At 43.4% G+C, this 14,457-nt stretch overlaps 1 protein-coding gene across 1 annotated transcript in view; it reads left to right on the top strand.

Annotated features, from left to right (window-relative positions):
- LOC145413524 (plexin-B-like) overlaps positions 1-14,457 on the top strand; it is a 178,049-nt gene that overhangs the window by 160,153 nt on the left and 3,439 nt on the right. Inside the window, exons 13-17 of the mRNA XM_080283219.1 lie at positions 706-842; positions 3,491-3,692; positions 5,904-6,050; positions 8,237-8,293; positions 13,602-13,752. Of these exons, the coding sequence (XP_080139345.1) occupies positions 706-842; positions 3,491-3,692; positions 5,904-6,050; positions 8,237-8,293; positions 13,602-13,752 (694 nt within the window). The remainder of the gene's footprint in view (positions 1-705; positions 843-3,490; positions 3,693-5,903; positions 6,051-8,236; positions 8,294-13,601; positions 13,753-14,457) is intronic.

Here is a 14,457-nt window from a genome sequence, read left to right as displayed (position 1 = left end):
CTTTTAAATCTGAACTTTTTTTTTCTCTATTTTGCTCTTGATACTTGTAAACGACTTTCTTCAACCTAAGTGAGAATTTTCGATTTGGAGGAGTTACGTAAAGCCTTCATTAAGCCCTTCACTACTAGGATGCTGTCTCAAGTTGAATAAAATCGTCTGTCAGCAGCAAGAATAAAATGCAAAAGACTACTTTAGCCGAAGGGATAAAAATCGACCTAGTTTCCTAAATATTATAGACGAGAATATCACCCTGCCACATGCACAAATAAACTGGTATACAAGAGGTGCTAGGGAGCCTCTTGTGCCCGCGAAAATATGCATCCAGTCCTCACACATCGCTGTCTGTTGTGAGGGTGCAAATGTAGAGGAGGTGAGATGAAGTGATCTTATTTTTTGAATTATTATTTCCCTTTGTTACATTTCTTTTTGCCCCATTACCTTTTGCGTTTACCGTGATAGCAGTTTTTACTTAGTAATCATGGAATGGAGAGATGGTTTTTTGTAGGAGGAAAAAAGATCAGGATGATAATGAGATTTTTAAAAAATTTTGTTTACCTTACAGTTACCACATAACTTTCTTACGTCTGATCACAGGACAGAGAATGTTATTATGAATTTTCTTTATGTGGTGTTGTTATTTCATCATTCTTTGTAGCATTCATCCAACGGACATCGCATAACGTGGTACTGCTTGTTTTCCAACAGATGCGCATGAACGGGTGCCGCAGCGGAGGGATGGAGAACGCGGTGACGCAGTTCGAGCAGCTCCTCACCAACAGACACTTCCTCCTGGCCTTCATTGAGACACTCGAGGCTCAGCGCACCTTCAACATTAGGGACAAGTGAGTTACAATAAGCACTTTATTTTACACTACTCTTTTCACCTTCACTTGGCTCAGATTTTCGTCCTGCTGTAGCTTATATCAAGCAGCTCAGTGGCAGAATAAGCAGTAATAAAGTTCTACATCCTTTCCATAGCACTTATACTAGCTTCATATTCTAGTGTTAATCTATTACTATACCTGGACAATTAAGATGGAAAGATGGTAGTTTCAGGCCAGGATAGAGTAAAAAAGGTATAGTGATTAGAAGGTGCCAGTTGAAGGAATGATCTTGCCTTGTACAATTGGCATCCCAAATCCTGTCGCCTCTCCTTCTTTTCTCTCCACGGACGTCAAAAAAACGTTGGTGAATGTAAAACTAACATTAATGACACTGATCTTTGGCCACGTAGTCATCAAGCGTCATTTGCGGTGAATTCATGAGGTTTATTTTGAAAGGTCATGGAGAAAGTTGCTGGTAATGCGTCGGGAGTTTGGCTGTCGATTGTGCACAGGTCTGATACTCCCGATGGTGACTGTCGTTCGATCAGGATATGCTTGCCGTCAGGAGTTAGGGTCAGCCTTCCACCCTTAAATATTTTGGTCTACCACTTACTATTATTTTAGACACACAGTGGTCTGATGATGATGATGATGATGATGATGATGATGATGATGACTGGTGTTACTACTGAGGGTACTGTTTTTACTGTTCTGCTCATTTCTTTTAATATCGGTAGTAGGCCAAATTCCATGGTAATTTTGGCATGCATTATCATTGCTGCATTAATTTCCTCACTGATTTTCCGCCGGCACGAATAGATATCAACAATTCTCCACTGATATTCCCGGATTTTGTCATCACTGTGGCCTCTAACTTATTATAGACTGGACCTTAATGACGCTATTAAAAGATATGCTAATCCCTCATTACTGCACAGCTTAGCGTAGTTTTCGGTGTCGCTGCTATTCTCGCCCTTCTTGGGTTAGGGTATAAGGGCTATTTTCCCACCAAACTTCCTCAGAAACTTCCCACCGCCACTCCAGCCTCTCACAAACTCCCACAAACTCTGTCTAGCCTCTCACAAACTCTCTTCATCCTCTCACAAACTCTCTCCAGCCTCTCACAAACTCTCTCCAGCTGTTCACAAACTCTCTTAAATCTCTCACACTCACAAGCTGTCACTAGTTCTCTTCGTTCTCTGATAAGCTGTCTTCAGCCACTCACAAACTCTCCCCCGAGCATTTCATCCACTCACAATCTCTCACATATTCAGCACCTCTCTCAAGTCTCTCATAAGCTCTCAAAAACTCTCTTTCGACCCTGTCATAAACTCTTCAACCTCTCACAAACTCTCCAGCTTCTCACAAACTCTTCAACCTCTCTGCAACCTCTCAACCTCACTCAAGTTCACAAACTCTCACAATCTTTCTCCAACCTCTCACAAACTCACAAACCCTCACCAACTGCAGTCTTTCACAAACTCTCCAGTAAACTCTCTTTTATGAGGCTTTTCACTCTGCATGGAGCATCAAATTCACTGTTTTACTGCCCTTGATAAGCCCGTGGGTGGGGCGCGGGGGAGGCGAGGAAGGGAGGAAGGAGATGGGGAGGTGAAAGAGAAGAGAAGAAAGTGAGAGGAGGGCGTAAGAGGGGAAAAGGAAAGGAGGAAGGGAGAGGGAAGAAGGGAGAGTGAGGGATAAGATTGCAAAAGGAGGGGAGGGGGTTAAGGAGGAGGGGCGAGGAAAAAGGGATAGGGATGTGAAAGAGGGGAAAGGGAAGGCGAGTTGAGAGGTGAAAACGGGAATAGGTAAGGGAAGGGCGAGAGGTGAAAGGGGAAGAGGGAAAGGAAAGCAGGAGGGGAAGAGGGGAAGAAGATGTGGAGTTGGAGGTAGTAAAAGAGAGTGGGCGGTGGGTGAAGGAGAGGTGGAGTAGGGAAATGGGGATGGGAGTGGTAAGGTAGGGGTGGGGGGTGGGAGGAGGTGGGTGATTGAGGGAGAATTGCGTGTTGGGCATAAAAGAGGTGTGGGTGGAGAAGTGGGTGATGGGTAGGGGAGGTGGTGGTGGGGGTCGGGGGAGAATGGGGGGAGTAGGGGATGGGGAAACTGACGCTTTCTTTTACTCTCGACCACCTTCACCCGTTGCAGATGGCGGTGTGTTAGATCTGAACAGGGTGAATAAATTAAACAGACTACTCTTAAAACTCTTCTGTACCATGACCTCTTGTTTATATCATGCTATACTCATTTTACTTTAACTTGGTCTAAAATTGCCACCTCCTTATCTTGAATGCCGAGTTTTAACTTTACATCATTACTAGAAAATTATGCTAGTCATGAAGAAGTGCCACGGCAAGGATGTAGAGCCATAGTATTGTCTCATTCTGTCACTCGACGTCATAAAGTAGGCTGCAAAAGAACGAAAATCTGGGTCAAGTTAAGATGAAACGAGTATAGTTAGGTTACCTCCATACGGCTTATATTCTTTTATCTTTATATTTTCATTGTTGCCATAACCTTCCTATTGCCTTTTATCCATTACGCTACCATTAACCCAAACCCATTATCCTTTACCCATTACACCACCATTAACCCCAAACCCATTATCCATTACTCATTACTCCACCATTAAACCCAAACCCATTATCCATTCTCTCCCCCGCCCTCAGAGTGAACGTGGCCTCTCTTCTGGTGGTTGGTCTGGCGGGGAGGATGGAGTATCTGACGGAGGTGTTGCGTCTTCTGCTGCTTCGCCTGGTGGAACGCAGCGTGGCCACCAAACACCCACAGCTGATGTTGAGGAGGACGGAGAGTGTGGTGGAGAAGATGCTGACCAATTGGATGGCTCTCTGCATGTATAACTACCTCAAGGTGCGATAGATAGATGGATAAAGAGACAATAGCTGCTTCAAGGTGCGATAGATAGATGAATAAAGGGACTATAGCTACTTCAAGGTGCGAGAGATAGCTGAATAAAGAGGCAGGTTGGTAGGCCTTAACAGACATTTAGATAAATAGGCAGAAAAGGATAGAATATTAAGGAGAAGACCCACACCAGCTAGAGGAGACTGTATTTACAACTGCTGGAAGATGACATAGTTAACTACATAGGAAAATCTAAACACACACACACACACACACACACACACACACACACACACACACACAAAAGAGAGAATGCTTCTAGATGTACAACCACCTGAAGGTGCAGTAGTTGTAGCACGAGCTTATAGATTAAAAGGGAGATAGACAAATAGACAGGGAGTGCAAAATTATAGACAGGTAGACAAATAGATGGATAAATAGACAGGGAATATGAGATTGTAGATGGACTGACAAATGGACAGACAAACAGATATCAGGAAAAGATGGAGACAGACAGACCCCTTGCACGTACTGTTACTCCAAGATGTGATGGTAGATTCAAAACTGACAGACAGATCCACTTAGCTAAATAAACAATAGAGAAATAAACATAGATAAATAAATAAATAAACAATGGTGCAAACATCCTCACAGCCTCACAGGATAGGAATCATGGCCCGGGACTTCCTTCTTTCGTGAACTGTGTGTGAAAAATTACTAACCTTTCTTAATGGTGGTGTCGTGTTGCTTTATTGATGTTACCAGATGAGTTTATTGAGCTCAGGAGAACCCCCTTGTAAGGAAGAGGTCATGGAGGCTGTTATCTAATCCCTTCAGTTCGATAAGGCTACCTGAAGCTGAGTAAAATCGTCTAATAATAATAATAATAATAATAATGATAATAGTAACTAATAATAAAACGCCATCGTACTGAAAATTTTAAAGAGATTTACGCCGTATCTCTCCACCCCGCGTGTCAGTGAGAGTCTTGGCTGTGTTGATGATGATGATGCATTATTTTTATGCAAATGCGCCAGTGGCATTCAATCAGTGCAGCAACCAGTATTACCTGAGGGCTTCACTGACACACATGACTAACAATTATCAAAGTATAAGTCACCATGTTATGTGACGACCATTATAATTATTTACCCTATGAGTAGATCTGTAACCTAGAGACCTTAGTGTTTATTATGGTGAATCCCCTGCATGAGATACCTGATAAGATGTTAGGTAATAAATAAATAGATATATAGATCGATTAAGGGGAAGGGTAGATATAAAATAGGACAAATTGCTGTAAGGTATGCAATTTCCCGCCCAGAATGTACAGTTCAACAATTTGGCATGACATTTTGCAATTTCAGCGAACAGTTGTAAAATGCCTTGACCAGTTAATTAAGATACTGTATTACGTAGGCAGCGAATACGTTGACAAGGGACTTTCTCTGTGACACGTAACGGAGAAAGACTGCAGAGAAATATTACACTGGAGTGCATGGATCTGTCAGGTCTGTTTTGCAGCTGCAGGGGCGACAAGTGCAATATGTAGGGGCGACAAGTGCAATATGTTTCCTGTAAATTCAAGAAGAGGGAAATAAAGCGAATGGTTCCCTCCGCCCACCATTCCTGCCCACATAAACTGTATACTTCGCCCACAAATACTGATGTACTTAGTTACGATTAATAACGAGAAATTAATCACATGTTTCGAAACCCATTGAAGTTATAGTCGAAACCTGGCAAATTTTAAAGAATATTCAGTAAGAATTTCATTATGAGAGAAAGTAGAGCGATGATACTACCGTCAGACACAGTTTGCCGTTTTCTGCTCACCCTGGTCGGTAGGCGAGTTGAATACAGAGGTGTTTCTGCATAACAGCCCACCCAGTGTTGATATGCAATTCTGGCTTCATTTCATGCGTGTTGTGCTCTTTTGTGTGTTGCCGAGGTGAGCCGCTGTGCAGAAACACTCTTAAATTCAACTAGTCATCCAACCAAGATCATAGCTGTAAAAGAGAGAGAGAGAGAGAGAGAGAGAGAGAGAGAGAGAGAGAGAGAGAGAGAGAGAGGAAAAAGAAATATTAGGCGCAGCTGTACAGAAACACTCCTAATTTCAACCAGCCTTCCAAAAGAGGTGGGCGAAAAACTAATGATCACAACTCAAAAAATTAATGTTAAAGAACTCTAACGTCTCTCCTTCATCCCCCCCACCAGGAGCAAGCCGGCCCGTCCTTGTTCCTGCTCTTCAAGGCGATCAAGCACCAGGTGGAGAAGGGCCCGGTGGACGCCATCACCCACGACGCCAGATACTCCCTGTCGGAGGAGCGGTTACTTAGGGAGCAGGTCGCACACTCCTATGTTGTGAGTATCGCTGTGTGTGTGTGTGTGTGTGTGTGTGTGTGTGTGTGTGTGAGAGAGAGAGAGAGAGAGAGAGAGAGAGAGAGAGAGAGAGAGAGAGAGACGTGATGGGGGTTTATAACGAGAGGAAAAGGGAAAGCTAGATAAAAGAACAAAGAGGTCATTGAAGATATAATTGGGGATAATGACGATAATGAGAGAGAGAGAGAGAGAGAGAGAGAGAGAGAGAGAGAGAGAGAGAGAGAGAGAGAGAGAGAGAGAGAGAGAGAGAGAGAGAGAGAGAGAGAGAGAGAGAGAGGGAGAGAGAGATTAACTTGGAGGACAGGAGGACAAAGGCACCTCATAAAAGACCTTACTTAATTTTGTGAGAGAATCCTACTAACTGACTGCAGGAAAGAGGAGAGAGAGAGAGAGAGAGAGAGAGAGAGAGAGAGAGAGAGAGAGAGAGAGAGAGAGCAAAAGAAGTGAAGAGGGTTTAAGAAGAGAAAAAAAGAAACTGGATCAGGCAACAAAGAGAAGGGGTCATTAAAAGATATATAATTAGGGATAATGACGATAATGAGAGAGAGAGAGAGAGAGAGAGAGAGAGAGAGAGAGAGAGAGAGAGAGAGAGAGAGAGAGAGACGCGTGTGGCTGATTAATTCAATTAAATCTTGTGAGAACTTTCCTGCTGAGTATTGGTGAAGGGAGAGTCTTTCCTCCATTACCTCCCCCTTCCCTCTCACTGTTACCTCTATATCTCCCTATCTCCCTCCTCCCATCAACTCCTCCACCCCAACAAAATCTCACTCTAATTTATTCTTTGCTACCACCAGACGATTTTATTCAGCCTAAACCTCCCCATCTGTAGCGAAGGGGTTAATGAAGACTGTACCTAACCCCACCAATTTTATGTCTCTCCTAAGCTGAGTAAAATCGTCCGGAAGTAGCAAGAGTTAAACAGAAATGTAGTCTTAGAGGCGGAACGGTTAATCTCCCTCCTTCTCAACCTCCCCACCAGTTCCTCGTACGCTCTCTCTCTCTCTCTCTCTCTCTCCCCTTCCGTGTTTTACTCTCATATCCTCACCCTCTTACAAAGTTCTTCTCTTTCATTTAAATCAGTGTTTCTTGTCTTTTTCCCTCCAAGCTCTCTCCCTCCTTCCTTCCTTTTAATCCTCTTATCTCTCTTCTTTCTTCCCTCCCTCCCTCCTATCCTTCTCCCTCTAACTCCTTCCTTTCTATGATACTTTACTCCCCCTCTTACTTTCTTCTTCCCTCCTTTCTCCTCCTCTTCCCCTTATCTCCTTCCTTCCCTTTTATTTCCCTCCCACTTACTCCTTCCTCCCTCAGGTTCTCTTATTTCCTTCCCTGCATCTCACTTCCTCCTTCTCATCTCCTCCTCCTCCCTCTCTCTCTTCTATCTCCCTCCTCCTGGCGCTATCTATTTTCGTCTCCTTCCTCTCTTTCCCCCATCCTTCCTCCTTCTTGCATTATTCTTCGTGTTTCTATCATTATCGCCTCCCTCTTTCACTTCCACCTGCCACAATTTCTTTTCCTTTTGTCATCTTCCTTTCCTTTCTCCCCTTTTGTCATTTCCATCCTCTCTATTTACTCCCACCTCTTCCTACTCCCCTTTCTTCAGTTTGTTTCTTTCCGTTCCCTTCTTTCCTCCTCCTTCTTTACACGTCTTTTCCCTCCCTACATCTTCTCACAATTTCCCTAACGCTTTCTTCATAGCCATTTCCATCCGTCTTCTCTTTCTCCATCCTCCCCCATGTTCCAACCCTGTCCCCTCATCCCCTTGTCCCACACCACCCCCGTCCCCCTCCCACCTCCTTTATCCCCTTTTCTTCTCTTCTTCACATCTCTCCTTCTCTTACCTATTCTCTTCACTCCTCTCTTACCCTATTCTCTTCCCCCCTTCCATTCATCCCCTCCCACCCACCTTCCTCTCACCCCTCCCATCCCCTTTCTCACACCCTCTCATTCCTTTCTTTCCTATTTGCTTTCTGTCTTTCCCTTTCCTCCCTCTTCCCACTTCCCTTTCCCCACATTCCTCTATTTCCCTTCCGTCCCCTACTTCTCCACTCCTCACCTCCTCAAATCCCATCCCTTCCCCTCCTTTTTTTCAATCACTCCTTACTCCCCATCCCCCCTTTATTCCCCATCCCTCCTCTCCCCCCTCACCCTGACATGCCTCTCCCCCCCAGACCGTCCACCTGGTGCGGGAGGATAGCCACTACGAGAAGATCCCCTACAACGACAAGGTATTCACTCACTACACTGCTTGATTCTCTTCTGCCCCCCCCCCCCTCTCTCTCTCGCTTACTTACCGCAGTTTCTCAATGATGCTCTCCCATGATTTCTCGTTTTTTCTCACCTTTTTTTCCCATTTTTCACATTTCTCACAGTTTCTTGTTTACTAAGTTATTTTTCCATTTTTCTCAATTTTCGAAAAGATCTCGGTACTATTCGCATTTTTTATTCCTCGCAGTTTTTCACTCATTCTTGATTATAATATCATTTTTTTTTCATGTTTCTCGCTGTTTTTTTTTTTGCTTCATTTTACTTTTTCTTGCCTTTCCTTACGTTTACCTTGCTCTGCCTGCTCCCTGTTACTTCCTCATTCATGTATGTTTCTTGATCTCTCACTTAATAATGTTGTTTATCATTATTTTTCGCTTCTTCTCGTATTTTTCCCGCTGTTTCTATACTTATTTATGCTCTTTCTCAATGCGTCTTACCTTCTTTCGGTCAACCTTATTTTATTTTCTAATATTTTCTCGCACTTTCTCACTAATTCTTGTTAATCTCGCCATTTCTCGTTTATTTTTGCATGTTTCTCGCAAATTCTCACCCATTCGTGCTGTCTCGTCATTTATTCTTTTTTTTTTCTTTTTTTACAATTTCTTAATGGTCATGCTTTTTATCGCCATTTGTTATTCTCCACGCATTTTCTTACTGTTCTTGCCTTCCTCGCTTTCTCCATCATTTCGTTAGTTTTAGATGTTAACTCTGTTTTGAATATGCACTATTTTGCTGCGTCTTTTACTTTTTTGTCCGGCGGCATATAACCTTGGTAGTTGCGCCGCCAGATTTTAAAACAATCAATCAATCCTCTTTTTACTGCAGAATTTCTTTAGTTCGCCTTTTCTTCAGTTGTCTATCTTACATCGCTGTTTCTTCCTGTTTTAACATTTTTCGTTTTTTCTCTTGCGATTTTTTGTTCATTCCTGCATGCTATCTCTTTGGGTCGTTTTCTTGATGGCATAGGAGGCTTGGAACACCTCTTCATTAGCGATTTATTTTGCATATTTTATCTTAATTTATTTGGTATGATATTTATATACTGTAGTTTGAATATCGACATCTTAGGCATCAGTAATATAAGAGAAGAAAATATATAAAATGTAAAATAAATAGCTAATAATAGACGAGAAATAGTTAAGATATAAAGTGCAAAATTAATAGCAAAGTAGAAGATGCTACGAAGCCTTCTGTGCAACTTAAGGATACTGCCCGCTAACCTCTTCAGGTCGAGTACTTTATATTTAATTCCTGCCTCTTCCTGACGAATTTATACAGCTTTGGGAAGAACTTTTGAACTGCAGGGGTTAAATAATACTTCCAATGACCCTTTCAGTAAAATAAATTAATCCTAAGTTAAATAAAATCGTCTGGAGGGAGTAAAAATAAAGAGAAAAAGAAGTCTGCTTAGTGAAGATGTTAACCTGATTAGCTTAGTCTTGCATCTGTTTGGTTGTTTCTTGCCAAGTGTTGCATCTCTGTCTGTCTGTCTGTCTCTCTCTCTCTCTCTCTCTCTCTCTCTCATTTCTGAGTTTTCTTTCTATCCGTCTCACATTTTGCTTCTTTCTTTTTTTTTTTACTCATTTCAATTTTTGCACTTTTTTGCTTTTTCTTGCTTTTCTTGCCATATTACATTTTCGTTTTGCCACACTAATCTTTTTTATCTCTTCTTTTTTGTATTCTTTTTCTTTCCTTCTTTGATTTTGCTTTCAGTTTTTTCTTGCTCTTTCTCACTTTTCTTGCAGTACACTTTTTTTTTCCTGTTCATTCCGTCGTTCTTGCTTCATTTTTTTTTCTTTTACTTCTCGTACTCTTGCGTGAAGTTTTTGCTTTTTGCTGTATTTATATTAATTATCTCAGTTACTCTCCAGTTTCCTTTACTTTTCTTCACCATGCTTCGTGCTTCTTCTTTTCTTCTTCTTATTATTATTATCATTATTATTTTTGTCCGATCGCGTGCTTGTACCTCACCTTTCACATTTACTTGCATATTCTCGCTGTTTCTTGTTGCTTGTCTTTGGTTTTCTCTCTTTCTCACATAATACTGCTATTTCTCGATAATTGTCGCATTTTCTTTCATTTTCTGGCTTTTTATCTCATCTCTTTTTTGTTCTTTATTGTATTTTTTTCGCAGATTCTCTAATTATTTTTCGTAGTTTCCTCCTCATGCATTCTTTTCTTTATGTTTTTCTTTTGTTTTATCTATCCCTCTTATTCTCAAATTTCCACTGATTTGTTTTAGCGTTTTTAAAGAAAGTGTTTTTTTGTTTTTATTCTCTAGTTTTGTAATTTTTAAGCTTTTTGGCGATTTATTTATTTATTTATTTTTTGTTTCTTAAGGATTATCTACTTTCTGATGCAGTGTGTTTGTGGTAGTTATTTTCTTTGTTTGTTTGGATTTATTGTTTCATAATGCTTTAGCTGCTTTATTTCAGGCTTGTTTATTGTTTTACTTGCTTTACTTACACGTGATTTGTTTTAATTGTTTACTTTTTCTGGTAATTTTTCTGTTTTTTTCATGTTTGTTATTCTTGTGTACAGGTATTTAATGATTTCATTCGTATGTGATTGTTTTGCATATTATTTTTCCCTTTGTTTCAGTGCTGTTACTTTATTATGGTTTATGTATAACCTTTTCTTGCTTCTCATTTTACTCCACCTCCTCTCTCTCTCTCTCTCTCTCTCTCTCTCTCTCTCTCTCTCTCTCTCTCCCCTTCATTTTTGCATTCTGCCGTTTTTCCGTCTACTTTCTCCCTCTCCCTTCTCCCTCCCCCCCCCCCGTTAACTCCCCTCCCCCTCCCTTATGTTAGGCCATCTATCATTTCTCTGTTTGTCCTCTCCTATCTCCCCTCCCAGGCCTCTCTCCCTCCCCTCTTCCTCTCCCCTTTCGTCAAATCACACCCTTCTCTCCCCTTCCCTCCCCTCCCTCGCTGTCATCGCACCTTCCTCCCCCTACCCTCATCCCTCTCCTCACTCCCCCTCTCCTCTCCTCCCCTCCTCTCTCCCCTTCCTCCCTCAGTTTCTGTCATCACACTCTCCCCTCTCCTCCTCCCTCTCCCAACCCCTTTGTCATCATGCTTTCCCTCTCCCCTCCCCTCATTTACTCCCTGTTTTGTCTGTCATCATAGCCTCCCCTTTCCCCTCCTCTCACTTCCCCTCCCCTCCCTATCATTGTACTCTTCCTCTTCCTCCTCATTAGCCCTCCCCTCACATCCCGTCCTCTCCTCTTCACTCCCTCTCCCTCTCTTCTCTCATCCCATCCCTTCCCTTCCAGCTTCCTCTCCTCCCCTATCCTTCCCTCCCTCCTTTCTCTTCCTTCCCTCCCTTCCCTCCCCTCGCTTCCCCCATCCTCTCTCTGTCACCCTTCCATCATCATTTTCCCATTATCACCTTTCCATTCCACTGATTCCTTCCCCTTCACTTAGCCCTTCCACGTTCTCCATATCTTCTCATCCCATCTCATCTCTTTCCTTCCATCCCATCCCATCCTCCAGTCTCAATCCCTCCATCAATTCCCTCTATTCCTTCTTATCACACCATCTTCTTGTCTCCATTCATTCCCTTCATTTCGTCTCTCTCTCTCTCTCTCTCTCTCTCTCTCTCTCTCTCTCTCTCTCTCCCCATATAATGACCCTGTGTTTCTCCTTCAGTCGCTTTTTCCTTGCTCCTTCTTTATTCTTTCTCTCTTTCCAGTGTCCTCTCCTCTCTTCTACCTCTTCATTCTCTCCTCTCCCCCTCCACGTCTACTTCCCTCCCCTCCACTTCTACTTCCCTCCCTTCCACTTCTACTTCCCTCCCTCTTCACTTCTACTTCTCTCCTCCTCCACTTCTACTTCCCTCCCCTCCCCCTCCCCCTCTACTTCCCTCCCCCTCTACTTCCCTCCCCCTCCACTTCTGCTTCTCTCCCTCTCCACTTCTACTTCCCTCCCCCTCCACTTCTACTTCCCTCCCCTCCACTTCCACTTCCCTCCCCCTCCACTTCTACTTCCCTCCCCTCCACTTCTACTTCCCTCCCCCTCCACTTCTACTTCCCTCCCCCTCCACTTCTACTTCCCTCCCCCTCCACTTCTACTTCCCTCCCCTCCACTTCTACTTCCCTCCCCTCCACTTCTACTTCCCTCCCCTCCACTTCTACTTCCCTCCCCTCCACTTCTACTTCCCTCCCCTCCACTTCTACTTCCCTCCCCTCCACTTCTACTTCCCTCCCCTCCACTTCTACTTCCCTCCCCTCCTTCCTCACTAAGCTAGGGATAACCGGGTCTTTCCTCCTAAATTGAACAGGGATAAACATTGTGCCTCTCCTTCCTCCATCTTCCTCATCCCTCCCTCCCTCCTTCCCTCCCTCCTTTCCTTCATTTTTCCCTCTCTCCCTTACTTCCTCCCTTCCTTTTTACGTGTCTGTCTCCATCCTTCTTCCATTTTCTTAATCTCTCCCTCCCCTCCCACCCTTTCTCCATTTTTTACCTCCATTCGTTCTCTCTCTCTCTCTCTCTCTTTTCCCCCCTCCCCCCTCTCCTCCCATCAGCTCTAAATTGAAGTTTTCCTTTCCGGGACTTGAGGAATCTAAGTTTTTCCCTCTCGTAACTTCCATCTTTTTCCTACCTCTTTAACCGAGAGAGAGAGAGAGAGAGAGAGAGAGAGAGAGAGAGAAATGCTCGCTGGGTAATAGTTGCTTATCTCATATTAAAAGCAAGAACAAGTTATTCTCTCTCTCTCTCTCTCTCTCTCTCTCTCTCTCTCTGGACATCATCATCATCCGCCTGTCCATTTTCCAACATTTCAGTCTTTCCATCTGCAATTCTGACTCCCATTTTCATTCCCCACTCTTCTCCTTTTCACATCCCTTTTTGCAATTTTTCTTTTTCCAATAACCTTCCGCCCTTTCTGTTTCCTGTTTATTCTATGCTCATTAATGCAATTTCTTTTATTTTATTTGCAGGTTAAACTCCCCATCCCTCTCTTCTATCTCTCCTTTGTCTTTCTATTCCCCTTCCTGTCTCAACCCCTTCCTCACCATTTCTCAAACCAGTCCTTCTCTGCTACCCATCCAGCACTCTTTTTTAGCCCTCTCATCCTTCGTCCTATCACTCCTCTTCCCTTTCCCATCTCTCCGACCAATCCTTCCCTTCCATCTTTCCAGTTTCTCTCTCTAGCCTTTAATATCCCTTTTCCTGTCCTTTCCCTTCCCTCCCCATCTCTTAGCTCCCCACCCCCCACCCCATCATCTCACGCCCCTCCAAGTCTAACCCACATCCCTCTTTCTTTCAGTCCGTGGCGGTGGTGGGCGAGGATGGTGAGAAGGTACAGTGCCGGGTGCTGGACTGTGACACCATATCGCAGGTCAAGGCGAAGATACTGGACGCACTCTATCGCAACACACCCTACTCACTCAGGCCAGGGATTCACGAGGTGGATCTGGGTGAGTTGTGCAGGGTGAATTGATTGATTTTTTGATTGATTGATTGAGAGAGAGAGAGAGAGAGAGAAGAGGAGGGGAGGGGAAGGGGGAATCAGTCACGTTGAGTAGAAATTGATGAACATATATGGGAGGAAGAGTCTGATGGAGTGGACTGAGGGCAGGAGACTGATGAACTAAGGTAAAGCGACTGACGAGGAGAAATTAAGTAGTGAGATTGAGGGAGAAGGCTGAGGTAAAGGCATTGATGAGGTGATGAGACTGATGGATAGGAAATGAGACGGAGTGACCGATGGAGATGAAATAAAATGAAGGGACTGTTGAAAAGGAATGGAGGTTAAGGGACTGGTGGAGAGGAAACTAAATCAATGGACTGATGTAGTGAAAATGAGATGATGGGTTTGAGGAACATGATCTGAGGTGAAGAGATCTATGGAAAGAAATCTAGATGAAGGAATTAATGGAAATGAATCTAGGTAAAGCTAGTGGTGGCGAGGAAGAGAGAGAAGGAATTGATCGAGAGGAAATGAGTTGAAAGAATTAATGGAGGGGAAATGAGATAAAAGGCAGGTGGAAGGGAACTGAAATGAAGAAGTTGATGGAGAACGGTTTAAGATGTAGAAGACTGATGCAGATGGAGTGATCTCTTGTCTTGTACAGTCGGGGGCAAAAGCTGTGTCAGTTGGAGGTACACTCAGGATTACGCGT

Source organism: Coenobita brevimanus, chromosome 96 (assembly GCF_032717465.1).
Source record: "Coenobita brevimanus isolate Jiangsu-jjx chromosome 96, ASM3271746v2, whole genome shotgun sequence".
In the NCBI taxonomy this organism is placed as follows: domain Eukaryota; kingdom Metazoa; phylum Arthropoda; class Malacostraca; order Decapoda; family Coenobitidae; genus Coenobita; species Coenobita brevimanus.
This window is presented reverse-complemented; position numbering and strand designations above follow the sequence as displayed.